General features: G+C 47.4%; 11 protein-coding genes across 11 annotated transcripts; 9 read left to right on the top strand and 2 right to left on the bottom strand.

The window, feature by feature from the left end:
• The first annotated feature begins 144 nt into the window (after positions 1-144).
• Positions 145-2,355, top strand: F4822DRAFT_414570 (PK beta-barrel-protein domain-containing protein-like protein). Its single transcript, XM_051459157.1, has one exon. The coding sequence runs from the start codon at positions 540-542 to the stop codon at positions 2,241-2,243; it is 1,704 nt and encodes a 567-aa protein (XP_051311720.1). The 5' UTR covers positions 145-539; the 3' UTR covers positions 2,244-2,355.
• Positions 2,356-2,614: 259 nt separating this feature from the next.
• Positions 2,615-4,134, top strand: F4822DRAFT_414567 (uncharacterized protein). Its single transcript, XM_051459156.1, has one exon. It carries the CDS (start codon positions 2,968-2,970, stop codon positions 3,778-3,780), a length of 813 nt encoding a protein of 270 aa, XP_051311719.1. The 5' UTR covers positions 2,615-2,967; the 3' UTR covers positions 3,781-4,134.
• A 492-nt stretch (positions 4,135-4,626) lies between these two features.
• Positions 4,627-6,194, top strand: F4822DRAFT_358249 (TBCC-domain-containing protein). The gene is made up of 5 exons (XM_051456070.1): positions 4,627-4,677; positions 4,750-4,847; positions 4,905-5,065; positions 5,124-5,771; positions 5,821-6,194. Exons 2-5 carry the CDS (start codon positions 4,781-4,783, stop codon positions 6,022-6,024), a joined length of 1,080 nt encoding a protein of 359 aa, XP_051311718.1. The 5' UTR covers positions 4,627-4,677; positions 4,750-4,780; the 3' UTR covers positions 6,025-6,194.
• Positions 6,195-6,314: 120 nt separating this feature from the next.
• On the bottom strand, positions 6,315-7,176 carry F4822DRAFT_414560 (RNA polymerase II transcription mediator complex subunit 9-domain-containing protein). Its single transcript, XM_051459155.1, has one exon. The coding sequence runs from the start codon at positions 6,839-6,841 to the stop codon at positions 6,365-6,367; it is 477 nt and encodes a 158-aa protein (XP_051311717.1). The 5' UTR covers positions 6,842-7,176; the 3' UTR covers positions 6,315-6,364.
• Positions 7,177-7,275: 99 nt separating this feature from the next.
• Positions 7,276-9,665, top strand: F4822DRAFT_358243 (BPG-independent). The gene is made up of 3 exons (XM_051456069.1): positions 7,276-7,688; positions 7,852-8,204; positions 8,260-9,665. The coding sequence occupies exons 1-3, from the start codon at positions 7,658-7,660 to the stop codon at positions 9,436-9,438; spliced, it is 1,563 nt and encodes a 520-aa protein (XP_051311716.1). The 5' UTR covers positions 7,276-7,657; the 3' UTR covers positions 9,439-9,665.
• Positions 9,666-9,774: 109 nt separating this feature from the next.
• On the top strand, positions 9,775-11,235 carry F4822DRAFT_414555 (eukaryotic translation initiation factor 3 subunit K). Its single transcript, XM_051459154.1, has 2 exons — positions 9,775-10,055; positions 10,310-11,235. Exons 1-2 carry the CDS (start codon positions 9,892-9,894, stop codon positions 10,845-10,847), a joined length of 702 nt encoding a protein of 233 aa, XP_051311715.1. The 5' UTR covers positions 9,775-9,891; the 3' UTR covers positions 10,848-11,235.
• Positions 11,236-11,324: 89 nt separating this feature from the next.
• Positions 11,325-12,787, bottom strand: F4822DRAFT_432798 (programmed cell death protein 2; the record flags this gene model as incomplete). The annotated part of the gene is made up of 2 exons (XM_051461717.1): positions 11,325-12,596; positions 12,662-12,787. 2 exons carry the CDS (start codon positions 12,785-12,787, stop codon positions 11,325-11,327), a joined length of 1,398 nt encoding a protein of 465 aa, XP_051311714.1.
• A 725-nt stretch (positions 12,788-13,512) lies between these two features.
• F4822DRAFT_358172 (FAD/NAD(P)-binding domain-containing protein) lies at positions 13,513-15,726 on the top strand. Its single transcript, XM_051456068.1, has 2 exons — positions 13,513-15,265; positions 15,333-15,726. Exon 1 carries the CDS (start codon positions 13,753-13,755, stop codon positions 15,229-15,231), a length of 1,479 nt encoding a protein of 492 aa, XP_051311713.1. The 5' UTR covers positions 13,513-13,752; the 3' UTR covers positions 15,232-15,265; positions 15,333-15,726.
• Positions 15,727-16,153: 427 nt separating this feature from the next.
• F4822DRAFT_432796 (uncharacterized protein) lies at positions 16,154-17,589 on the top strand (the record flags this gene model as incomplete). Its single annotated transcript, XM_051461716.1, has 4 exons — positions 16,154-16,570; positions 16,628-16,959; positions 17,010-17,228; positions 17,292-17,589. 4 exons carry the CDS (start codon positions 16,154-16,156, stop codon positions 17,587-17,589), a joined length of 1,266 nt encoding a protein of 421 aa, XP_051311712.1.
• Positions 17,590-19,450: 1,861 nt separating this feature from the next.
• On the top strand, positions 19,451-20,306 carry F4822DRAFT_445767 (uncharacterized protein). The gene has a single exon (XM_051463425.1). The coding sequence runs from the start codon at positions 19,573-19,575 to the stop codon at positions 20,212-20,214; it is 642 nt and encodes a 213-aa protein (XP_051311711.1). The 5' UTR covers positions 19,451-19,572; the 3' UTR covers positions 20,215-20,306.
• Positions 20,307-20,502: 196 nt separating this feature from the next.
• F4822DRAFT_432794 (uncharacterized protein) lies at positions 20,503-21,117 on the top strand (the record flags this gene model as incomplete). Its single annotated transcript, XM_051461715.1, has 2 exons — positions 20,503-20,559; positions 20,773-21,117. The coding sequence occupies 2 exons, from the start codon at positions 20,503-20,505 to the stop codon at positions 21,115-21,117; spliced, it is 402 nt and encodes a 133-aa protein (XP_051311710.1).
• Positions 21,118-24,472: the final 3,355 nt, after the last annotated feature.

Here is a 24,472-nt window from a genome sequence, read left to right as displayed (position 1 = left end):
CGCAAGTACCTACCCCAGCCCCCCTATTCTCTGGGCAGTAAGTACCCTCGCGTAGTAATCACAGTTACACTGCAGGCTAAACCAATAATAAAGAAATTCTAGGGTATTGTTTCTTCATTCTTTTCCTTCTGTTTTTTATTGTTATGGAAGATGAAATTGGAGGCATTTTACATAGGCCTGTGCTGCGTGTGTGAGCGAGAATGTCCGACTATACGAGAGACGTCGTATTTTTTTTCTTTGTCTATTGTTCTAAAACATCGAACATCGATACTATAGCCACTAACAATACCCAGGTATAGCAACAAACCTGATTGTATTCAGGATGTTATAATAGCTCTCATCCTATCAGGATGATCCTTTTAACCTATTATAGCAACTGCCGATTCTAGGTGGGTATTCGTAAGAAATAGTCCCCGTCGACGAGTCAGATCGTATAGATTAATAACTAATTCCTCCACAAGTTCCTTTAGCCTTTGGATCGCATTGTAGGAAATCGCTTCAAATAGAGTTCCAAGAACCAATCTATAACACTTTATTCAATGGGTTCTCTTGGTATAGATCCTGATCTAGCGCCACTCCCACCCAAGGATGTGGTTGTTGGTATACGAACGGGCAAGATTCGACCTTTTGGTGGCGTAAAGGGTTTGTTCTCAGCCATCAACAAGCAACCTCGAGATGGAAAGATACAACTCTCGATACCTGGTTTCGTCGGCGATGAACGGCAATACATCCATCATAAGAGTCTCGACAATGCGATTCATCAATATGATCCCCGACACTATGCCGCGTGGAAGAAACTGTTGCCGGAGCGCGAACACAAATTCAAAATCGGTGCTTTCGGCGAAAACATGACATCCTCCTATCTCACGGAAGAAAACCTCTGCGTTGGGGATAAGTTCCGCTTAGGACCCGAAGCAATCATCCAAGTGACGATGTTGAGGCAGCCTTGCTACAAACTCAACCACCGTTTCGAGTACAAGAAGATGTCCAACCTCATCCAAAAAACTGGGTACACCGGATGGTACTATCGCGTGCTAAAGGAGGGTGAGGTACAAGAAGGAGATGAGATAGAACTTATCGAACGCATCAACCCACGCTGGTCCCTCACCAGACTACACCATATCCTCTATACGGACTCAAATAATCTGGAGGCGGTAGCTGAGATAAGCGAGTTGGAGGGCCTTAGTAACGAGTTCAGGATACTATTCCGAAATCGATTATCTAAGGGACTCGAAAACATGGGCGCTCGTCTGTTAGGCAATTTCGCAGTGCCTTGGCAATCGTACAAGCTGATCCAGAAGACCCCACTAACGTCCCGAGTACAGAAGTTTATCTTCGAGGCCGAAGACTTGACTACCGACTCCGAAGAAGACTTAAAATTCGGACGTTTTCCTCACGTGCGCCTCCGGTTCGGACCCGATGCGAAATTCACTCGGGCCTACTCGGTGGTTTCGGGTAACTTGCAGAGATTCGAACTCGGAATCGCTAAGGATGATAACTCAAGGGGTGGTTCGCTTTTCTTGCATGATGACCTTAAGGTCGGTGATGTCGTGGAAGTAGCTAAGGGACACAATGCGACGATCCCTATCATCGCCCATGATCAAGAGCCTGGCCCGACAAGACACATCTTCATCTTGGGTGGTATCGGTGTCACTGCTTTCATCGGTGAGATTAAATCTCTCCTGAAAAAAGAGTCGACAAGTGTGGAGGTGCACTATGCTGTTCGTAGCCGGGAAGAGGCTGCATACCTTTCCCATTTACCAGCTGAAAACACGACAGTCTATGCGAAGAGTGAAGGCCGACGGTTGGACATTGATTCACTCATTCCATCGCCCGAAGACTGTCGCGATTGCTCTAAGACCTTGGCATATTGCTGTGGTCCGTCGTCGCTACTTAATGCGTGCCGCGACATGACGAATAAGCTAGGTTACCCTCGCTCTCAGACACAGTATGAGGACTTCGGCGGTGTCGGAACCGGAACCGGTGAACCGTTCGAAGCGGAGATCAAGGCTACCGGACAGGTCCTCAAGGTTCCTCGTGAGAAATCTCTGTTGGAGATCCTTAATGAGGCTGGTTTCGAGGTTGACTCTTCTTGCATGGTAGGTAATTGTGGAACATGCACCGTGGATCTTTGCAAAGGAAAGGTTGATCATCAAGGTACAGCCCTTGAAGATGAACAGAAGGAGACTAGTATGTTATCATGTGTAAGTCGAGGTAAGGGGAGGATTGTGATTGACTGTTAGAGTCATGCATCCGATCTCACCTACCCGTCTACATGCTTGTTGATCTTACCTAGTTATTAATGTGTCACGATAATAAAATTGTATATATCTATAGTACCAACCTTTTCTAGACCATTCTTTATGATCGTTACTTATTGTTGCCTGTTGTTATCTGCCCTAAATATAGATCGAATGTCCCTTTCCGTTTTCGTTCAAATATCTTTTGACATGTTATTATTACCGAGGCTTAAGGACTGCCGCACTCTATCCGATTCGGAGTCCGGCAATCTCTCGAGATTACGGCTAAAGTGCCGTGCTTTATCATAACCACCCCGGAGGAGTAAGCTGTGCCGAGAACATATCTCGCGGTCAATAATCTCCACTCAGATTCTATTGAATGTTAGTGGCAAACTTCACTGATATGGAAGTCTCGGTCGGTAATGAAGGTCTTGTATAAATAGTAACTTGATGTTTTAATTTGACGATGATTAGAGAGGCGCGTACGAACCCTGACAGGTGTTTTAAGTGTAACGCCCACGTGTTTTTATAAGTGCCATGGTGATCATTTAAGCCGGGTATATAAGCCAAAATGAGTCGGGCTGAGGCAAAATTCATGGCCCCTCCTTTTTCGGCTTCAGCCCCCCTACAAAATCTAGCGATAACCTCGATGTCATAATATCTGTCTAGATTGAAGACGGAATAAACTTCTGGATCCCTAAAGTATCGCAAGTTAGAAAAAGGAAAAATGCTTTACTCGGCTCTACTAGTTGGCGCGGCCCTCGCCTCCAAGGCCGCAGCGGCATGCACTCGTGAACAACTCGAGGCAGCGACCGCGGCATACGTCGCGGCGCAAGCAGCCGGAAACCCGAGCATTTCCTCGCTAGCTTTAGCTGAGAACGTCACCTACATCGAAAACGACGAGCCGACGGACATCGCGAAGGGTGTAATTAGCACGCCCATCACCGTCGACTTTAACCGCAGTCTACACGACACGACGCAGTGCGCGACGTTCACCGAGATCTCGGCCGCGACTAAGGAGAAGTACGTTATCTCCACGAGACTCCTATTCACCGACGACAAGATCACGACTATCCAATCGGTTGTCGCCAACGATGGTGATTGGGCTTTCAATGCGACGGGCCAGCTATACTGGACGAAGCAGGAGAAATGGGACCCGATTCCAGAGGACAAGCAAGACAAGCGCGAAGTCATCCAAGCGGCCGGTGACGCTTACCTCGACAGCTGGGGTGATGGTACCGTCAAGGCACCGTACGGAACACCTTGTGCTCGTCTCGAAGGTGGTTCATACACCGGAAGTGGTCGTCCGACTGCCAACACGTGCTTCATGCCCGAATTCCCTAAGCCATTCAAGGTTGAGAACCGACGCTATGTTATTGACGAGGTTCTTGGTGGTGTTGGCATCTTCAACGATTTCCCCTTCATTGACGCCAAGAAGCCTAACGGCACATCTAGCACCAACTTCATCCGTGTTGAGGGCGGACAGATCCGATACATTCACGAAGTGACTGTGTGCTCGACTCGCAACTGTGGAAGATAGATGACTATCTTGTCAAGGGAGAGGTAAAATGTGTATAGGAGATCGTTCAGGAGATATAGTTGTTTACCTCCTGTTGTTGATAGTTTAAATTCAACATATTATTCCACACTGATGCTATGTCGTGATGCAATTGTACCTCTCAATCAACAAGTTATGATGGTTGGCCCTTTAGAACTGGATCGAGTCAGTAGCCCCTTGCAATAGACATGCACTCTACTCCTTGTAGGAGCATGTGAATTACTCCTATTCGGTGGGAGCTGTTATTCAAAATCGGGAGATCTTCAGATCATCATAAGTCCAAGTGGAACTAGATGTTAATTGGCACTATATCAACAGTAGGAGGATGTAGGAGATGGAGACGCAGGTAGAAAGGCAAAGGTCAGCGTGGTGCGTGGTACGAAGTACGTCACTTCCATCGAAATTAATCGGATTAGGGGACTTTTCCCGTCGGGGTAGCACGGCACCTTGGAGTTCATTTGGAGAACGTCACCATTGGCCAATTATTTAGTGTTATGCATTACCCCGCCAAAATCTGTCCTGCCGATCCAATCGATAAGCTTCCGACCCCTCCATCACCTTGGTTACCCTACGTTTTTGATGTTTTTGGAGATTCTTGTCTTCCAATCACTTCAACGATACGACGACATATTACAGAAAATGAATCTCGACACCTTGTATCGATCATCGTGACCCTGGAACCATCCTGTGTTTCCCTTCGACTTGTCGTTGCATTACATCACAATAGTGACTCTATTCGGTTATAAAGCTCCGTCGTCACCACCTTCGTTGTCCTTTGTTTTTCGCAAACTTGACTTCGTGACTTCAAACCAATTTGCTGCAATCCGAATAGCTTAGGCAGCAAGATAATACCAGGTACATTCACACATAATCATAATAGTAATAATCAATTGTATTTTATTATAAATATCCTCTCTTCACTATGGAAACTCAAGTTTTTATTCCCTTTAGACCAGACCCGACGCATCATCACGCCGGCACGATGGCGGACCCCAACATAGCAGATCCTAAGGAACGATTCTTCCGCTACTTTCAAGCCGAAATAACGGGTATGACTATCATAGTGCTAGTACTACGTGACTAATTAGAAGACTAACATAACGAAGCTATCCAAGGCCAAATCGATGATCTAGCAACCATGTCTCATGTAGGCGGAGAGCGACAAGACTGTATCGACACGGTGTTGGCGGGGATATCCCGTTTGTCCAACGAGGTAATGGATGCGGGTGATTACGTCCCTGCATATGATCAACGAACATATACCCAGGTACAAGCCACTCACCCTTGGTGCATATTGTTCCTTATTCTCACACCTAGCTACATAGGCCATCAAGGCTCTCACCGATAAACTCAACGAGACGACAGCTAAGTTCGCTCCCAAATCACGCTTCCAATTCAAATCCAAATCCTCGAAATCCGCTACCACATCCGAACCCCAAGCCGATCCACGAGTACGCACCTCCTTTAGCAATGTCGGTTCCAAACAATCACCAGTCCTCGATGCTGCAAAGCGCGATGCGGAAACTAGCGCTAGTGCATCTGCGAAAGACTACAATGAGGAGTTAGAGCAACAATCAGGTGTTAGGAAGCCGAGTTTCTCTAATGTGAAGAGTATTGCTATTTTCGACCACTCCGGACTACATATCGTGCTGCCTTCGACTGCTTCAAGGGCCACATCATCGGGTAGCTTGAGGAACCTAGAGCGATGCGTGGTGGATATGACAATTCCGACGAGCACGGGAGCACCGTTCGCCGGATTGGCGCTGAAGAATATTAAGCAGAGTCTGGTTATTGCTGGGCATGTCGCGGGGCCCGTACACATTACTGGACTTCAGAATACCATAGTGGTAGTCGCCGCGCGACAGGTCCGTATCCACGAATGTAGGAACGTCGACGTGTACCTCCACTGCGCAAGCCATCCTATTATCGAGGATTGCTCGGACATGAGATTTGCGCCGATACCCGAGTTCTATGTAAGTACGTTTATACTGAGCTCCGGTATGATACTGACGGCCTGGGTAGGCAACGAAATCGGAGATCGAAGGCACAAACCAGTGGGATCAAGTCGACGACTTTAAGTGGCTGAAGACCGAGCCGTCTCCGAACTGGTCCATCTTGCCCGAAGAGAGTCGCATCCCGGCAGATGTCTGGAAGAATTCGGTTTGCGGTAGCCCAAGCCTCAGTACGGTCGACATTCTACGAAAGGCTGGTGTGTTGAGTTCGTAATAGTCATAATGGTCTTTCAGTATTCTGGAAAGTTGTGATCTGAAAATTGGTGTACAAGCAAGACTTTAGCGTACGGCGTTGGCTTCCATTCCTTCTCCTTTTCCGCAACCTGTACTCCCTATTGTAATAAAACTCGTAGTTCCCTATCAATGAAACTTAATTCCATGAGAATCGCATGCTTTTGCTCGTGTGGTATCATGATCCGAACGCCCAAACTCCACGCACATATACATCCGTATCAGCTCCCCAAGACCGCAATGCGTATCCAACCAACGCATTACTCTTTCTCGCGTCCCCATTTCTTTTCTTTTTTGCACCCCTCGTTCGCCCGCCTTTGGTCTTAATCCATAACCATCTTATCACCCTCCTGCTCCGCCAACTTCGCACCCATCTCCCTCAATTTCACAAGCATATCACGCTGCCGCCCCAACCTTTCCTCCAAAGCCCGAATTTCCTCCTCCTGCTCCGCGATGCCACGTCCTACATCCGGCAACCCCCTGACCAGCACACGCGCTTTTTGAAATCTATGCTTCAATACATCGGCCGCGGGTGGGATTTCTTTAAGAGATAGTTCGCCCGTGTTTGTGGTGGTCGTGGCGCCGTTGTTGGTTTGTTGTTGCGATTGGTTCGGGCGCAAGGGCTGGGGTTGGGGTGTTGGTGCCGCGGCGGGGGTTGCGCCTGTGGTTGAGGTTGGTGTGCGAAGACGGTTTAGCAGGACCGCGAGTTCGGTTAGGGTGTCGAGGGTATCTGGGTTGAGACCTTCGGGCATAGCTGGTATTTGGACGCCTGTGGCTGAGGTCATTGTTTTGGTTGCCATTTTGATTGGGATGTGATGTTTCGCTGAGATGGTAGAGATGAGGATAGGTGCGATGGAAGTGTGGTTGGTTATTTGGTACGGTCGCGCCAGTAGCTGAGAAGCAGTGGTATGTGATTCCGGTGTTCAATTGAATTTATTTACGTAAAAGTGAACCTTGATGGTCGAGCTGAAATGTAGCTGTAGCCTCAAAGTCTATTAATGGAGCTGAAGGTGAAGGTTTAGAATAGTGTTCACGTTGATTCGATTGTTACTTCGATGTACAAAGCTGGCCCCAGTCCATCGGAGATTTAGGCTGGACCCTTCCGATCATGCACTGACGTCAAATAAAATCTCAGGCTGGTAAGGTGGGGTTATCCGTAACATTTTATACAGCTTCAGATTGAGAATTAAAAGCAGATTTATGCCTTTTTATACAAGATTATACTAAGCCATTATGTTCTTCGATTATTCCTATTTCTATTTTTAATACTAATAAATCCATGTACATAATTCAATTAGAATAATAAAGTTCTTGTATGAGACTCACCGACTTCTATGTTATTTGAGGGGTATAATGACAAGGAAAATCGTTATCGATAGACGGATTATCGAACGGAACAGCTAGAAATCCCCCCACCATAGCCCATACAAGGCCATAGCAGCCCACCGTCATGCGAAACATCTCAACACTTCAATCTCCCAGGGCCATTATCTTCCGTAGAAAATCACTCAACATTCCTCACCTCCTTTTCTTCTTTTCTTCCTTAGCCCCCCTTACTATTCCAATTAGTTTCCTATCATCAGTAGAAAAAAAAGCTTATTAGGAAAAAAGCAAGAATGACTACACCAAAGCAAAAGGCCTGTTTGAGTACGTCTTACTCTCCCCTTTTTTCTACCGCACCTCTCGTACCTCTCGCTCCTCCTTCTCGTATTGTTAAAACTAGACATCCTAATTACTTCGTTTTTACTTGCTGCGTTCTTATATACCTCGAGATTGGCTGGCTAATCTTATACGCCTTGCGAACTCACAGTCGTAATTGATGGTTGGGGTATCCCTTCCGCCGACTCTCCCAAAAATGGCGATGCTATCGCTGCCGCCAAGACCCCCGTCATGGACGAATTATCTAAGAGCGCTACCGGTTTCACCGAATTAGAGGCTTCCTCTCTTGCCGTCGGTCTTCCCGAGGGTCTAATGGGTAATTCGGAGGTCGGTCACTTAAACATTGGTGCTGGAAGAGTCGTATGGCAAGATGTCGTGCGAATCGACCAAACCGTCAAAAAGAATGAGCTTGGAAGCAATGAAGTTATCAAGAACGTTTTAGAGAGGGCCAAGAATGGTAGCGGTAGACTCCACCTATGCGGTCTAGTCTCCCACGGTGGTGTAGTATGTTAAATTGATCCTAAAATTCAGGATTCTCGTTGCTGACTTGATTCAATAGCACTCCAAGCAGACCCACCTGTACGCGCTCCTAAAAGCCGCCAAGGCCGCTGGAGTCCCCAAGGTTTACATCCACTTCTTTGGTGACGGCCGTGATACCGACCCCAAATCTGGAGCTGGCTACATGCAAGAACTTCTCGACACAATAAAGGAGATTGGAATTGGTGAAATTGCTACCGTTGTTGGTCGATATTACGCTATGGACCGAGATAAGCGATGGGACAGACTTGAGCTTGCGCTCAAGGGTATGGTTCTAGGTGAGGGAGAAGAGAGCTCAGACCCAGTCAAGACCGTCAAGGAACGATACGAGAAGAACGAGAATGATGAATTCCTCAAGCCCATCATCGTCGGCGGTAAGGACGCCCGAATCAAGGACGGCGATGAGGTCTTTTTCTTCAACTACCGATCCGACCGTGTCCGACAAATCACTCAACTGCTTGGAAATGTTGACCGATCTCCCAAGCCTGACTTCCCCTACCCCAAGATCAACCTTGTTACCATGACACAATACAAGGTTGACTACCCATTCGAGATTGCCTTCAAGCCCCAACATATGGGTAACGTGTTAGCTGAATGGCTGGGTAAGCAAGGTGTCAAGCAAGTCCACGTCGCTGAGACAGAGAAGTACGCTCACGTTACATTCTTTTTCAACGGTGGTGTTGAGAAGGTCTTCGCCTTGGAGACCCGAGACGAATCTCAGGACTTGGTGCCCTCCAACAAGAGCGTTGCTACCTATGACAAGGCTCCTGAGATGAGCGCCGATGGTGTCGCGAAGCAGGTCGCTAAGCGATTGGGCGAGCAACAATTCCCGTTTGTCATGAACAACTTTGCTCCCCCTGACATGGTTGGACACACCGGTGTTTATGAGGCTGCTATCATCGGATGTGAAGCCACCGACAAGGCCATCGGTCTAATCCGCGATGCTTGCAAGAAGGAAGGCTACATACTCTTTATCACTGCCGACCATGGTAATGCTGAAGAGATGAAGTTCCCTGACGGCAAGCCTAAGACTTCTCACACCACCAACAAGGTCCCCTTCATCATGGACAACGCGCCTAAGGGTTGGTCATTGAAGAAGTCTGATGGTGTTTTGGGTGATGTCGCTCCGACAGTCTTGGCTGCTATGGGTCTACCCGTGCCCGATGAAATGACTGGCCAAAGTCTCTTGGTCGTTGAATAAACGACATGGTTTAGTAAAGAAGAATATTAGGTAGTGGGTACTGTGATCAGGGCAACGGGTTAGGTGAGGAGTTGATAGAATTAAAGATGGCTTGGGAGGCGTAGATACCAAGGAGTAGTATAAACTAAATATACACGGCTATTTTATAAGGAAATATTAGTATAATTGCCATTTATTCGAAGGTTGATTACCGAATTGTTTGATTTGATAGTTGGTTTCCTCAAACCCAGAATCTTTAGCTCGTATAAATGCTTCAATAGACTGGTCTTAATAAGCGCTACATATATACCCCGCTTATCCCCTTACGGACTAGCGCGCACACGCACAAATCCAAAACTTGGACTTCTCAACTTCGTCGCAGCCCCACCAAATCCGACTTTTTCCCTTTGAAACTTTGAACCATCGTGAAAAAGACTATCGCTACGAACTCCCCTCGCGAAGTCAGCCGTCAAGATGGATTCCGAAGACCCCCAAGAGCGTCCCGAGGATATCGTCAACATCATAAGTGGATTGGAGAGATATAACCCCGAAGCTGTAGGCAACCTAGAGGATTACCTGCGCCACCAGTGCGAAAACAGATATACCGACTCCAATGCGAACCGGACATTACTAAAGCTGTGAGTGATTTCTCGATGAACATATTTTGGTTCTTCATGTTGCTTGGATTGGAATGATGATTAAATTTTACACGTTTCCTATTACCTGACCAACGGCGACGGCGTTCATTAACCCTCCCGTTTTGATGTCTCCTTATTAGATCTCTGACCTACCAAGTTGACTTCTCTTGCTTGTCATGCTTGCGCTTTGCCTATTATATTCATATCATACGAGACAATAAAAGGCGCCTGCTAACCCCCATACTAAAACACAGATACCAACTAAACCCCGACCGCGTCAAGGAAGAGGTCATCACCAACACCCTAGTCAAGGCCTTGACATGCTTCCCCTCGCCTCAGTTCTCCCTCGCGCTCCACCTCATCCCGCCTCACCTAATAGCCAACCCACAAGCCGAGCTCGCCGAAGCCGTCACCAAGCTTCGCGAACTCAGCAACCAACTACAAGGCGCACAATACGCACGTTTCTGGGCCACCCTCGACTCCGACGACTTGTACGCCGATTTAACTACCGATATCGATGGTTTTGAGGAGCTCATCCGTGTGCGCATCGCCACGCTCATCAGTCACGCCTACCGTGAGGTTGAGCTCCCCGTTCTCGAGCAATGGTTGGGTCTTGATGGTCCCGCTGCTCTAAAGTTCGTTTCTGAGACTGCTGGATGGCGCGTTGAGGGTAATCTGGTTAAGATACCGAAGAACCCCGAGAACGAGGCCAAGAAGAGCGAGGTCCGCGAGGATGTCAACGTAGACATGTTCTCGAGAGTCATCAGACGAGCTTGGGAAGAAACCGTATAAGTTTCTTCCAAGGTGGTATTGGTCGGTAATCGGTAGTGATAGGAAATCAAAAACTAGTGGTGGGTCAACGAACCAGCATTGGGAAAAGACGGAAAACCACGTCTTCGGCGTTATGGGTAATAGCCAGGGGATTCCCCGGGCTTGCTGTGCTGTGTTGCGATGTTTATTGTGCCGTTGATAGATAGGCGAGCATGATAAATCAGAAACGAATAAATGATCTGAATGAACTTAGTTTGTCTTCAACTTTTTCGTTTATAGCTCGTCTGGACTTGATATGTTAGTTTTCATATCAAACGGCTATAATTTAGCCAATGGGAACGCAGTGGTACAGTAGAGGTCTATGCAGTATCGTGATGGACTTATACGATATCATTAAATGAACATTTCATATTTTAAGTCATGAGATCTAATATCTCTGTTCCATTCACTGCCCGTCGGAGCATGCTTACGCATATAAAAGCAGAATCTATCAATCCGTTACCTGCGCCCACCAGTAGTCAACTCCTCCCACTGCACACCAGCCCATTCCTCAACATACCCAACCTGTCCCTCCGCCACACCTCTCGCCTGGCAATCGCGTTCACACACGCCAACAATCACAGTACCCCAATCCATCCCATCCTCCAGCAACGCCGCCGCTCCCACTGTATTCACATCTTCCAACTCCGCGATCGCATGCGGCGTCATCTGTACCTCGAAAACACGCGGGGCATTACAATTCGCGCAGCGGGGAATTCCGTTCTTCACTCCTGTTGCCGGTGCGGTATTTACCCCACTACCTGGCCCAACAGTAGGAGTAGAAGCGGGTGCTAGTAATTTACCCACCGTATCGGTTTTACTATACAGCAACGGCTGCCCGCCGAATTCGTACCGGATAGCTTGTTCGGGGTTCTGCGCTAGGCGATCGGCGAAGCGCTGGAATGCGGCGTCCATGCTTGACTCGAAGACTTCGCGGTCTTCTTTTCCGCCTTTTCCGGGTTTGCTGGTGGTAGTGCTGTCGTCGTCGATGTCCATGCGTGTTGCTTGGGGGATGGGAGGGGGGGTTGGGTCGAGGGTTTCGTATTCGGCTTCGGAGAGGTAGGATATGGGGTATGGGGTTGGGAGGTCGGAGGCCTGGGGCCAGGGCTCGGGGGGTGTGGGAGGTGTGGATGTGGATGTGGATGTGGATGAGGAGGGGGCTTGGTCGTTGTTGAGGGAGAGGGTTTCGGCGAAGGTTTTCGGGAGGGATTTTATGTCTTCTACGGTTGTGGTCGTGGTCGTAGATGGCGTTGATGAAGATTCAGTCTTGGGTTCGGGCTTGGTTTCGGTAGGGGGGCTGCTGAATGGGTTTCCGCCGCTGGCGAACGGGTTGGCGCTACCGCCCGAGGACGTAGATGTAGAGAATGGGTTCGCGGAGCCGGATGAAGACCCTAGGGTTTTGGCGCCGAAAAGTGTCTCCCCCAAGTTAGACGGCGGTTGTGACTTGGGCTTTTCTTCCGTTTTCGCCTTCTCTTCCTTCTTATCTTTCGTAGTCGCAGTTGGGATGTTAGCGCTTCCGGGGGCTATGCGCACACTTCGTAGGGCACGAATACTGCCCTCCTTTCGCCGACAGGTTTTTCGCCGGCACGAGAAGACGTAGAGTCGGCGCTCATGGCCGGGAAAGCGATCCGGTAATTCGCCGTCAAGTTGTAGTAGAAGTACCATCAAGTCTTTACATATCTTGCATCGTGCTAGCGTAGCAGAAGGTGGGGTGTTCGCATCGAGCCATTCCTAAATATTCATCGCCGTATTAGTTGCTAATTGTCGTATTAGGATAAACTGGAGTTATCGCATACCGGACGACCACCAAGACGACTTATGTTCTCGTCGCCAGGATCCTTGGATGCGTATCCGAGAAGAACATTGGTCTCTGTATATTCCTCCTCCTCTCCTGCAGAAGACTCACTATCGTATGGGGCCATATTGTATGTGATCGGGTTGTTGTCGAGTATACCCGATCCTCTCATCGCATTCAACTTTTTTATTATTTTGGAGGGGTTCAATCCGATAAGAGAGGGGCTTATCGGGAGTATTACATAAGCATCTCTTAAAAACATGATTACGTAATGAGAATATATCGGAAGGTTGCCGTCGGAGTTCCTCCGATCCTCTAAACCTAGAAAATACACCATCAATTACGGAATACTCATATTCCTCCGACGCAAAACAACACCGTTATGCCTAAAGATTTACGAGAAAATTACATATAGAATTATATTCTAACTTCTGCTTTTCATTATACATATATTTCAAGCCCCAATTATAAGGATTGTATAATCCCGATCGCCTCGTACTTGATGAGCCAATGACCTCGAATTTGAGACGGCATCGGAATCTATCCGATGCTTCTACTGTCTCTGATTTTCTTGCAGCCTCGCTTTCGGATTCGGTACCGAAAAAAGACATGAGTTGGAGAAAAAAAAACACAATAAATTAGAAACACATGTTTTTAATATTCTTCCCAACAGCGAGCAGCAACAATTACTATCATAGAATGTATAAATATATCCCTTGCGCCAAATTCCCAGCGCCTATTATATTCTATATTCTATAGGATCTAGCCCCCATAGCTCGGCAGAACTCTTAGCTATCCACATTCGGAATGCGAATGCGACTGTAACCCCTGGATACAGCGTATTAATTGCTATTCTAGCACCGTTTTAGACCTATTAGTGCATCGCATCCTTACGGCTAAGCGACGTACGACGGCACCAACCGAGGCTACTGTGTACCTAGGGATATATGTAAGGAGGCCTCTCTCAAGTTGAAAATAGCTATCTGCCTAAAGCTTTATTAAATCTCATAATCGTAATAGTATGAGCTTTCGCCGGGCGTCATTATTATCTTAAAAATAACATCAATACGCTTCATTTGGTCCTACTAAATCATGGCCGAGTCTCAAACAAAAGACGGGTCTTTCGACTTCGACGTTATCATAATAGGAGCAGGAATATCCGGTATCAATACGGCGTATTATCTTCATTCCCAAACACCATGGCTTTCCTATACCATCTTAGAAGGGCGAAGCCGTATCGGTGGCACATGGGATCTTTTCAATTACCCTGGTATACGATCTGATTCAGATATGACTACTTTCGGTTTTTCGTGGAACCCATGGAATAGAGAGGAAAGGCTTGGCACCGCGGATCAGATCCGATCGTATATGAGAAAATCCGCTGCTAAATACGGCATCGACAAGAACATCCGCTGTGACAGAAGAGTTCTCTCTGCTAACTGGAGTACGAAATTCAAATTCTGGACGCTTATTGTGGCCGATAACCAGGGAGTCACTCAGACGTATCGCACAAAATTCATAGTTCTCGGTACAGGGTACTATAATTATGACAAAGCCCAGAAGACCACAATTCCAGGATTGAGCAACTTTACTGGCACGGTGGTTCATCCTCAATTCTGGCCAGAACAATTTGATTATTCGGGAAAAGATGTAGTAGTTGTCGGGAGCGGAGCGACAGCTGTTACGCTAATACCCTCAATCGCCGAGAAGGCAAAGAGCGTCACAATGCTTCAACGGAGCCCGGGGTACATTGTCGCTCGGCCAATGTACGCTGGGAAGGAAACTGGCTTCATACCATTCATTCAAGCACGTCTCCCCTCGGCAGCTGCGAAATGGCTCAAGAGAATACGTGTTGTCATTAGCAGCACGATATCGTACTTCTACTGCATATATTTCCCAGAAAAGGCAAGATTAATGCTGCGAAAAGCAACCATTAAACTACTCCCAGAGAGTATTAGCTGGAATCCACACTTCAATCCGCAATACAATCCTTGGCGACAACGCATGTGCCTTTGCCCCGATGGTGATTTCTACGCCGCTCTCCGTTCTGGGAAGGCCAATGTCGTCACCGATCAGATTGAAACTGTAACATCAACTGAGATACAGCTCAAATCGGGAAGGACTTTACAGCCTGATGTCATTATTACTGCAACAGGGCTGCAGCTGCAATTTGCCGGCGGGATTGAAATCGAGGTCGACGGTCAAAAGATCGACTATAGTCAAAAGTATACCTGGAAGGGTACCATGATCCAAGACATACCAAATCTGGCGTTCGTCGTAGGGTACGCCAACTCGTCATGGACGATGGGCGCAGAAGCCATGGGACAACTCCTCGTACGGGTACTCCGTCGCATGAAGAAGCGAAACGCCTCCATGGCTGTACCCCGCCTTGATGGTACACAGGGCACACAAGACAAGCCCGTATTCGATCTATCGTCGAATTACGTCAAGCATGCTAACCAGATGTTTCCAAGGGCCGGAAACGGACATTGGGATTATCGACGCAATTATCTGGTTGATATTCTTAAAGCGCAGTTTGGTGATATCACGAAGGGTTTGCAGATCGAATGAAGATGCCTTGGGGTCTTGTAAGATAATTGAGGAGGTATGTGCGCCAACACTTGGCACTGATTGCAAAACTGAGGAATAATAACGTGCCTATAGGTACCTAGGTAATAATAATAATTGAGCGTAAGAGGCGTTTTTAATGAAACATGGGATGGTTCACACATTTATAAATTATTTTCTTTATACTCCACCAACAGTCCACCAATAACTACTCGTTACCCCTATTTCAATGTTACACCATACCTAGGTAGTGATCATGCTCCGGCGCCACAGTTTCGGACTCTGTACCTGCGTATGTATTACCTAGGCACTCAATAAATAGCGATACAGGCGAAAATGACAGCATCCACTTCCTATATCGGTGGTGGTAGTAACGCGACATACGCGACACTAAACTCCATTGTATACAATACACGGTGAAGTTCGGTGAGATCGGTACTTAGTAATGCACGAGAACCTTCCTATAGTCGGCTTTATCGCGACTGGTTCCTAAATCCCACATCGGCCTCCCACATAAAGTGGATACGGAGAAGAACTCGACCCCGCGAACCCGTGCTTAGAAATCTGCCATGGGGGTGGAACCAGGGAAGGAAACAACTAATCCAACTAATCCAATGGGGGAAACTCCGTGATACTCGGCACGGGGTGATATCAGGTTTTATTATGCTGATGGGGGCGGGGATGGCCGGTACCCATACATCTGGTCGAAGGATCGATCGGAGGTCCGAACGAAGGTATTGAGATGAACGGCTGAAACAGGGATGCATACCAGACAAGAACGCGTGGTTGCTTATAGTATGACTCATTGCTATTCTTGGCTTAAACATCTATATTACTCCTTACTCTTATATAAACTATAATTAATTCGTCCGATGCTGATTTTATGAGTATAGGATAACCCCTTATTTAACACACAATAGATACAATGTCTCCAGCGCTACTCATCAAAGACGTCCGCATCTTCGACGGCGAAGACGAAATCCCAAGCGGAAGCGTGTTAGTGGAAAATGGCTTGATTAAACAAGTTTCGGAAGGATCATTAGATGTATCCGATCCCTCAACTATCGTCATCTCTAAGCCGGGACACACGCTGTTTCCTGGGCTAATCGATAGTCATTGCCACGCCTTCATCGACGAACAGAACACCACGCTCGGACAGTCTTTGAAGTTTGGAGTTACTACCCTCTGCGAGTTGCACCATGAAGTACATAACATGGACTGGTTTAGATCGCGAGCCGCCACGGATCCGGACTCAGCCGACTTCAAGACTTCGGGACTGTCCGCGACTGTAGCTGGTGGTTGGCCCGCGGCTGTCATAATGGCTGTCCATGAACCCGAAAATGTCTGGTGAAGTATCCCAATGTATTTCTTGATTCGGATTATGCTCACACGAAATCAGGCTAAAGACATCATGACTGGTTGGGCGGACTTGCAGACTAAAGCCGACGTTGAAACTTATATCCAAGACCGCATCAGGGATAAAGTAGATTTCATCAAGCTCATGCACGAGGATGGGAATGGCTTAACCGTGAAGCCAGTAGTGCCCCCTTTAGAGATCCAGAAAACAATTGTCGACCTAGCCCACCAACATGGCTTCCTTACAATCGCTCATGCTTTGAGTTATCAAGGGACGATAGATATACTACGTACCGGCGTTGATGGGATGACGCATACTTTCGTTGATAAACCGATTACGCAGGAAGTTATTGACGCGTATAAGATTAACAATGCGTATGTATCGCTTCTCCCATTCGTGGATACTCCCTAGCTGACGCCACTAGGCACTGTGACCCGACATTGGTGACGATCGCCAGTTTAACAAAGGATGGTCGGGAAGAGCAAGAGAAATACGCCCACGACCCTCGCGTCACGAAGCTCCTAAACTCCGAGAGCCAGGAGCACCTATGCAAGTGTATAGGGCTCGCCAACGAGAACTCGAGGGCAGAGTACGCCTACGAAAGTGTCCGGCAGCTAAAGGCAGCAGGCATCGATATCATCCTGTAAGTAGACTCACACTATAATCCCCAATTACCCGCCGCAGTAGCGACTTACCAAGTTCTTAGTGGTTCCGATTCGGCAGGCGCTGCGCTTGGGACGGCCTTCGGATTCTCCGCACACCATGAAATTGCTACATTTGTTCGCAAATGCGGGTTTACCCCCGCAGAAGCGTTAAAATCTGGTACTTCACTTGTTGCGAAAAGGTTCCGCCTCAATGATAGAGGTAGGATTGCGCCAGGATTCAGGGCGGACTTGGTCTTGGTGGAAGGGAATCCTTTAGAGGATATTGATCATACGCTTGACCTCCGAGGGGTTTGGAAACAGGGAACGCTTATCTCAGCTTATAAAGATCTTGTTGCATAGGTAGGCGATAACTGATCAACATTCAGATTAGGTGTATCGCGAAGCAATGAACACCCTAAGTAGCCGCGAACGAGTAGCCACGATATTAAAGATATTCAATCCTAACCATGCCTTTTAGCTATATCAAGCATTATTTCGATCTCTACTAGCCCAATACGCCCAGACCACTACTTCTATACTACTAGTAGTCTTTAAAAGTTCTTTTGTTCTTGTTGGTAAATTGCTTTAGTAGACCATCCAGACATAAAATAAGGGTTAGGATAGAAGTGTTCAAGAGGCCTGGGCGACGTATATCGACGTGTTTTCTTCTAAAAGGATACTTAAAGAGTCACATCTATCGGAGGAATGACCGTTATTTCTGAATCACAGAAGCAACTTTGATAAGTCAATATCAGGGTTCATCTGTCAAATTGGGGTTAAAGCAATATATTGAGTAGCTATAATCTTTTTACGATCTGCTTGCCGTATCCTCCCCTTCAGTCCCTTCAGGAGAAGCTACTCCTTTTATGCTGCCTGACGGCAGTGTATGATATTTAGTACAGCTTCCGAGATTGCCAAGAGCTGTGTTGGTGCCTTATATGCAGTAGAGCGCCTACAGCGCTTCTAGCGGACCTATCAACCTTTGCCCATACATGTGTTGGTGATGGCTTCCTACCAGGGTGCTACAGGTGTCGTAACATCATCGTTCTTTCAACCAAATTCCGGACGTGACTACTTAAGCACTCCTACTATATCCGTCCATACGACAAGTGGATATAATTATTATTTCTGGTAGTCACGCTATAACTCTACGTCCCTATTTGCATTATCAATAAATCTTAGAAGGCGCTTTTCTCAGAGGAGTCTTCAGCTGATCATTCTTTCAATGGAATTATGAACGTGACTACTGGGACACGTCAAAACCGCCCCCCCTAGTGATTATGCGATGACTCCGTCCATTTATCTGAGTTCATGTATTTATAAGTCCCGGAAGCAGTCTCGATCTGAAAGATTATTGAAGCTCATCGTCCTTTTGGTAAGGTCCTAGATAGGGGCTCAAATTGTAGCTTATTTACTTGATATATCGACATGAACGCTCTTTCTCACAGTCAATGTGAGGCTCTGTCTTTCCCCTGGTATTGTTTACGAGCTTTAGAAACAATGTCGATACGAAACGAAGGTTGGGGCTCATCGGTATTTATGCGTGACTGGGTGCGACTACCTACCTAGGTAGGTTAGGTGGTCTCATTGTTACCCCTTTACACATAATCGCCGCTTCTTATTGTTATATGGTGGCTCTAACCCTCGTTCCGTGTCGTCGTGTCACTGTCGCCCAGCGTTACTGACCTTGTCGTCGGCGTGTGCCATGCCACTGCGTCTGCTATTCTTTAGTGTTCTCCCAAAAAGCGCATGCCGAGACCTGAATCACAAAGCATCCTCGCGCGTTTATCTAAGGCTCCGCATTTAAAATCACAGACAAGCCCTAATCACCTCTCTGCTATCCCACATGTATATAAACAAGCCCTCCCTCTCAATCTAAGAAATACAATCACTCTCTTCTTCCTCTTCAACAAAAACGAAGGCACCATCATCCCATCCCCCGTCCATTTCCACTACTTCACTCATCCCTTCTTACCTCCCATCACTCTCATAATATTATTCATTGTCACTTCAATTATTTTCTAAAATCAAAACCACCCTTGCCTCCAGTACCTCACTTGCGTACTTAGCAACTACCACAACTATTCCAAAGGAGTAACCGCAAAATGATTCCCTAATGATTCGAGAAAAAATCATGATTATAATACAGACTACCTTCGTCGCAGAGGGTAGTCACTACTGTAGAACGGGGGGGGAAATAGGTAAGTCTAAGAAATAATTTCCGCGCTTCACTATTGTTAAGCCTAACATACCTATATAAGACTTACCAGATCCATACTGTAAGATCGGAGAAAACCACGACACATTCGGTCTACACCGAGAGCGATCGACACCACGACGAAAATGTTCGCATTGTCGCCCCTCAGCCGCGTCGGCTCTTCTAACAACACCATGACGACTCGAGTCCGCTCAAGATTCGCGGAACGAGGCGCGAACACCGGAGTAAGTTCATGGTCGCCGGTGTCGGGATCTCCCCAGAGCACACAGACGATCTTCGAAAGAGACATACCAACTGAGATTGTAACTCTTCTAACGGGATTCGATACCCCCACTGCCCTACCCACTTCGCCCACCCAACTGCCTCCCCCTCCTGAAACACCCTTTGCCACCCTTCCCCAATCAACGATCACCACCCCGCAGACGTCACCACCAAGCGGTGCCATCATCGCCTCCATAGCAATTGGTGGGGTTTTCGGCCTTGTTGTCTTCTTGGGTATACTCTTCGTGTGCTGCGTCGTGTGCCGGCGTATACGGCGCAAGGCGCAAAGAGCAGGAGAAGGAGTAGAAACAGAAGCAAATAGGGCGACCGAAGAGAGCGTCCCCCACCATGATGGGGCGGGTATGAATGTACTCGTTCATCATGCCTCCAGATCAAGCCAGCAAGCGAACGGACAAGGCGGACACCACTCCGGAGCCGCGATGGGAACAACGTCGTCGGCGACCTCCGGCTCATTTTCCGGGGGCCATGGCGCTGGTGGGGTCTAGCTGCACCGACTTGGGGAAGAAAAAAACATAAACTGAAGAAAAAAAAAAGAAATTATAAAATATAAAAACTTACAAAAAAATTTCCTTTTATAAAACATACCGCCCCAAGTCGGTGGCGGGACGGGTCAAGGATGAAGACGGCAAGGGCTTGGGCTCCGAGTTTACCGCTTCCGTTCTAACCCCATTGCAAGCCGTTGGTGACGCTATCCGAATGGAATGAGTTTGACGGAGTCCGGGTCCGGACACCTCTCGACGACGAACTCCTGTTGTCTTCACAGCCTTTCAAAAATGGTATTAGCTCTGGGCCACTGCCTTACTATTTGGAGGCTCACTGCTACTGCCATTGTAAGTGGCGAGCTTCGGCCCTCTTCTCCGTACCTCTCAGGCCAGCAGGCAATTACTATCGCCATTACGAGGTTGTCACGATGCCTTCTAGCGCACCTGGTGCGGTGCAATACATGCGCTTCACCATGGACCAAGGCCATGGCGGGTTATATATACGCAACAGATAAGCCAGATCGCCGGCGCTCCGAAGCGTGGTTTATCCACGCGACATAGTTCGGTTTCTGGCCACCAACTAACGGGAATACATCACCTCTCGATTACCAAAGAGCCGAGACTGTTACCCCGTTCCCGAGTCTTCGCTCCGACGGCTGGGATGCATCAACACGATACGCTCCTCCTATGTCGCCGGCCGGATCCCAAAGCTACTACCACAAGGCCAGGCTTGGGAGCAACCATCTCAAGTCCAGGAGAATGGTCAAAAAGGGTACACCCGAGGCACGGGGTTTGCGCTTTGTTGCCGGCATGTATTATGGTGGAACCGAAGTCTTACCTAGGGAATTCGCCCTAGACGGCCAGATTTCATCGGCGTTTAGATCGCCCTTGCCGACCCTATTTTGAGGATCGGGAAGGGAAGCCCAACCTTCCCTCACAACATCGGCGACCTTTAGCCAGATGACGATGATGTCGGGGCCATTGTTCAGGATGATAGTGCAGTCTGGGGCGGAGATGGTAAAGAAAACGCCAATCAGGATATAACCAAGACGAACATCTCAGCCATCAATTCCAATTCATCTGAATCATTTACAGACAACTCTGAGGGCGTCGATTCTGCTAGTGACTATTCATCGTCGGTCGGAGGTTTTATAGACCTAGGCCCACGATCTCGAGGTGGACACATCAGACATTGATTCCGATTGTCCGAAATGTTAAAGGACGGCTCCCAAAGTGCTAGTAGCAGGATCGAGCTAAAGATTAGCAAGCTGGGGCCGCATCGTCGACGAGCAATAGTGACAATCCCAATATGCTGCGGCGGCGGCGTTGATCAACAATGAGATCGGCGTATGGAGCCTCGTGGGTGAAGCCAGAGGGACGCGTAACGACTGCGATTGCCAACCCAACCCCCACCCAAGGAGTGTTGTTTCTACCTAGACCACCTATTCCACAACAACCTTCCTCGGCGTGCGTGCAGTCAGAGGATACTGCCCCAAATCGGCATCAGTCCACATATTCCAATACCTCTGCTGCCATATCTTCTCTACTAGGTGTCGTTTGTTAGGAGGCATCAAGCTGCCTGGCCCAGGGGTGGACGAGATACTGGGATGGTGGGGACTTGAGGCTATCCTTGGTAAAATTACGGTTGGAATTAAGTGCGGAATTTCCTTGAGTTGGAGTTACCTACCTGCCTAGATACCTAGTTAGATAGGATTAGTATAGGCATATGACATTAATTATTTTCTTTATTAAGTAGATGTTGAAGTTCGCTTCCTATATGATGTGCTATACGTGTTTGTAAGGACAAACTACCCCACATACATGTACCCAAGGTGCCTACGTCATATGCACCTAGGTACTCATCACAATGCGGTATTCAAACCTAAAACACTTTGAGAACGGTGCAAGAATCGAAAGCATACCCGTTTCCTCCCAAGATCTTTCCTACGGGGGCTCGAATATTCCTTCGTTTAGATGGGTTGATGTAATAACGGTAGTCGTTTGCGGCGATTGGCTCTAAGAGATCTGCCCAGGCAGGTACCGGTCCCCCACAAACGATTCCAAATATAGAATTACTAAAGCCTCTAGCTAGCGGGAGTAACCCTAATTAATCCCAGTCTAAATTAACGACAGCATCCCGGTTCTCTAGGACATGGTCTCGTAAACCTTTCACTCCGTATTTTTGGATGGGAAAGGAATTATTAAACCTGTATGTATGTACCCCCACCTAAGCAAGGGTTTCTGATCAAATTCGTCGAAATCGGGTCATACGCATATACGCGGACCCTGTCAACCAGGTCCTAGGTAGTGAACCATATGTAGGCTTTTCTACTGCCTACTTAGGCTGGCTGCATATTTTGATCCATGTATGCCCTTTTTCCTACATTTGAGTAATCAGATGCTTGAGAAGAAATATTCTAAAATAATAAGTACGGCGTTTGCATTGCATTCCAGGTTCGCGTTTGGCCCGGTCTTATTAGAAGGTGGCGTGAACGGATGGGTGAGCCATATCGTAGGTGTGTGGTAAGAAGACGAAAATGCTAAAGGCGCCTTCAGAAATTTACGTAGGCACCTACGGCTTGCCACCCATCTCCCATATCCCTTATTCAAGGCATAAAAAGTAATGAACAGCCATATATGAGTTAACCACTTAGAATATTCACTCGGTTTTATGTAGACGTTGGAAACTATGCCATATTAGTTTATTGAGGTAATGGTCCTCATTTCTATCGTATTTATACCCGGATGGTTATGCGAAGTATAAAACTTAGGTTTTATGTTCCAAATAATAAATACCTCGACGTCGATGCAACGAATTCCTGAAATAGCTCATCCTGATTGAAGGGCGTCAGCCCAAGTGCCGACCGTATTATATAGACTGTATTATACTGTGTTACTACGACTCCTAACCCTTTTATTTGACCCCCAATCAGGGGTTGGAGCGGGGAACATTGTTGAAGGGTCTAGAACTGAAATTCTTCGCGTCATTAAAACATGTAGTTGCTAAAGTCGCCAAACCGTACAGTAATTACTTGCAAACTTCTACCTAGGTACGCAACAGCATAGTGACCACATCTCCTATATGGTCGGTCTCGTGGGTGACTTTACCAACACAAATTAAGAATTTGCACAAAGATTTGAGCGGGACCTTGGCCTCGGTACCTAGTATCCTTTGGTCCAAGTACCTAGGTACCTACCAAAAGAATCCACCAGTAAAGCAAATGGCTAATGGACCAGGTCCGTTTGAAACGTACAGCACGACATATAATAGTTATAAATGTTTTTTGTTACCGTTTCTAATAAATATTCTATTTATTCTTGTTTGAGTTCGTTCCGGTAATAACCTGTCGTTCCTATTAGAGATCTCAAGACTCCGGATGCCCTGTCCCATTTTACGGGAGCCAAAAATTCCTTGTAGACCATAAGGAAGAACAAGAAGGGGTGGTTCAGAAGCGGGGTATCATCGATGTATTCGTAAAAGTAGAGATAGTAACTGAAACAAAACGCAACACGTGCGAAGCATCTGGCTATAATTAAATATAGTTGAACACCTCCCCAAGAGCCCTACCTAGGTATAATTGAAACATTGGCTCTTCAAACGAATTTCCGCGGTTGTTATCTCCCCGGGTTTATGGGGTAAATTGTCCCAGTTGCTTGGCAACTTCAGCTTAGCTAAGTCACGTAGCCTCCTTCCGTAGGCCGCATCCCTCTCAATGAGTGGGCCGGCTACGTCTAGTAGGTCGTATCAACTAAGACGAGATAGAATTTTATCCACCTCGGCGGCAACATTGGCCGGGCGCGCGGATTCGCTGCTGAGACAGCCAGAACTGTAGGTAGGCGGCACGCTGTCAAGATCCTTCTTGTATCTTTCAAGCCGACTGTCTCTAAGGCTTCGCTGATCAGTTGGGTGGGAAGTTGAGGAACCGTCGGAGAATCGATGTCTTGGCTTGGGCGGGATTATGCTAGGGAGGCAGAAGCCTTGATGATTAGGAATGCGTTTGGATTGATAAGTCTCTTCAAGGTAACATGAGATAACTAACCCATTATAAACGGCCTTGTTGGAATGCCCCGTCATTTTCCTTCTAAAATAACGTAAGAACGCTCTCGGGGAAGGTCTATATCGTAAGAGGATTAGGTCTTTCTGCTCCAGCTTGCTGGCTAGAATGGGCTATTCGGACGCTCTGCTCCATGACTGACATCCTACATATATCAGACCTCCATCGAAAACATTAACTTCGGATAGGCCGAATCCTATCGAAAG

Source organism: Hypoxylon trugodes, assembly GCF_022578975.1.
Source record: "Hypoxylon trugodes strain CBS 135444 unplaced genomic scaffold F4822scaffold_8, whole genome shotgun sequence".
Lineage (NCBI taxonomy): Eukaryota > Fungi > Ascomycota > Sordariomycetes > Xylariales > Hypoxylaceae > Hypoxylon > Hypoxylon trugodes.
This window is presented reverse-complemented; position numbering and strand designations above follow the sequence as displayed.

What these genes read in the sequence shown, in the direction of transcription:
- F4822DRAFT_414570 (XM_051459157.1), top strand. Translation starts at nt 540, where the DNA reads ATGGGTTCTCTTGGTATAGATCCTGATCTAGCGCCACTCCCACCCAAG.
- F4822DRAFT_414567 (XM_051459156.1), top strand. Translation starts at nt 2,968, where the DNA reads ATGCTTTACTCGGCTCTACTAGTTGGCGCGGCCCTCGCCTCCAAGGCC.
- F4822DRAFT_358249 (XM_051456070.1), top strand. Translation starts at nt 4,781, where the DNA reads ATGGCGGACCCCAACATAGCAGATCCTAAGGAACGATTCTTCCGCTAC. An exon ending in CTTTCAAGCCGAAATAACGG is followed by an intron (nt 4,848 to 4,904) that starts GTATGACTATCA and finishes AACATAACGAAG; the next exon opens with CTATCCAAGGCCAAATCGAT. An exon ending in ATCAACGAACATATACCCAG is followed by an intron (nt 5,066 to 5,123) that starts GTACAAGCCACT and finishes CTAGCTACATAG; the next exon opens with GCCATCAAGGCTCTCACCGA.
- F4822DRAFT_414560 (XM_051459155.1), bottom strand. Translation starts at nt 6,841, where the DNA reads ATGGCAACCAAAACAATGACCTCAGCCACAGGCGTCCAAATACCAGCT.
- F4822DRAFT_358243 (XM_051456069.1), top strand. Translation starts at nt 7,658, where the DNA reads ATGACTACACCAAAGCAAAAGGCCTGTTTGA. An exon ending in AAAGCAAAAGGCCTGTTTGA is followed by an intron (nt 7,689 to 7,851) that starts GTACGTCTTACT and finishes GCGAACTCACAG; the next exon opens with TCGTAATTGATGGTTGGGGT. An exon ending in TAGTCTCCCACGGTGGTGTA is followed by an intron (nt 8,205 to 8,259) that starts GTATGTTAAATT and finishes TTGATTCAATAG; the next exon opens with CACTCCAAGCAGACCCACCT.
- F4822DRAFT_414555 (XM_051459154.1), top strand. Translation starts at nt 9,892, where the DNA reads ATGGATTCCGAAGACCCCCAAGAGCGTCCCGAGGATATCGTCAACATC. An exon ending in AACCGGACATTACTAAAGCT is followed by an intron (nt 10,056 to 10,309) that starts GTGAGTGATTTC and finishes ACTAAAACACAG; the next exon opens with ATACCAACTAAACCCCGACC.
- F4822DRAFT_358172 (XM_051456068.1), top strand. Translation starts at nt 13,753, where the DNA reads ATGGCCGAGTCTCAAACAAAAGACGGGTCTTTCGACTTCGACGTTATC.
- F4822DRAFT_445767 (XM_051463425.1), top strand. Translation starts at nt 19,573, where the DNA reads ATGTTCGCATTGTCGCCCCTCAGCCGCGTCGGCTCTTCTAACAACACC.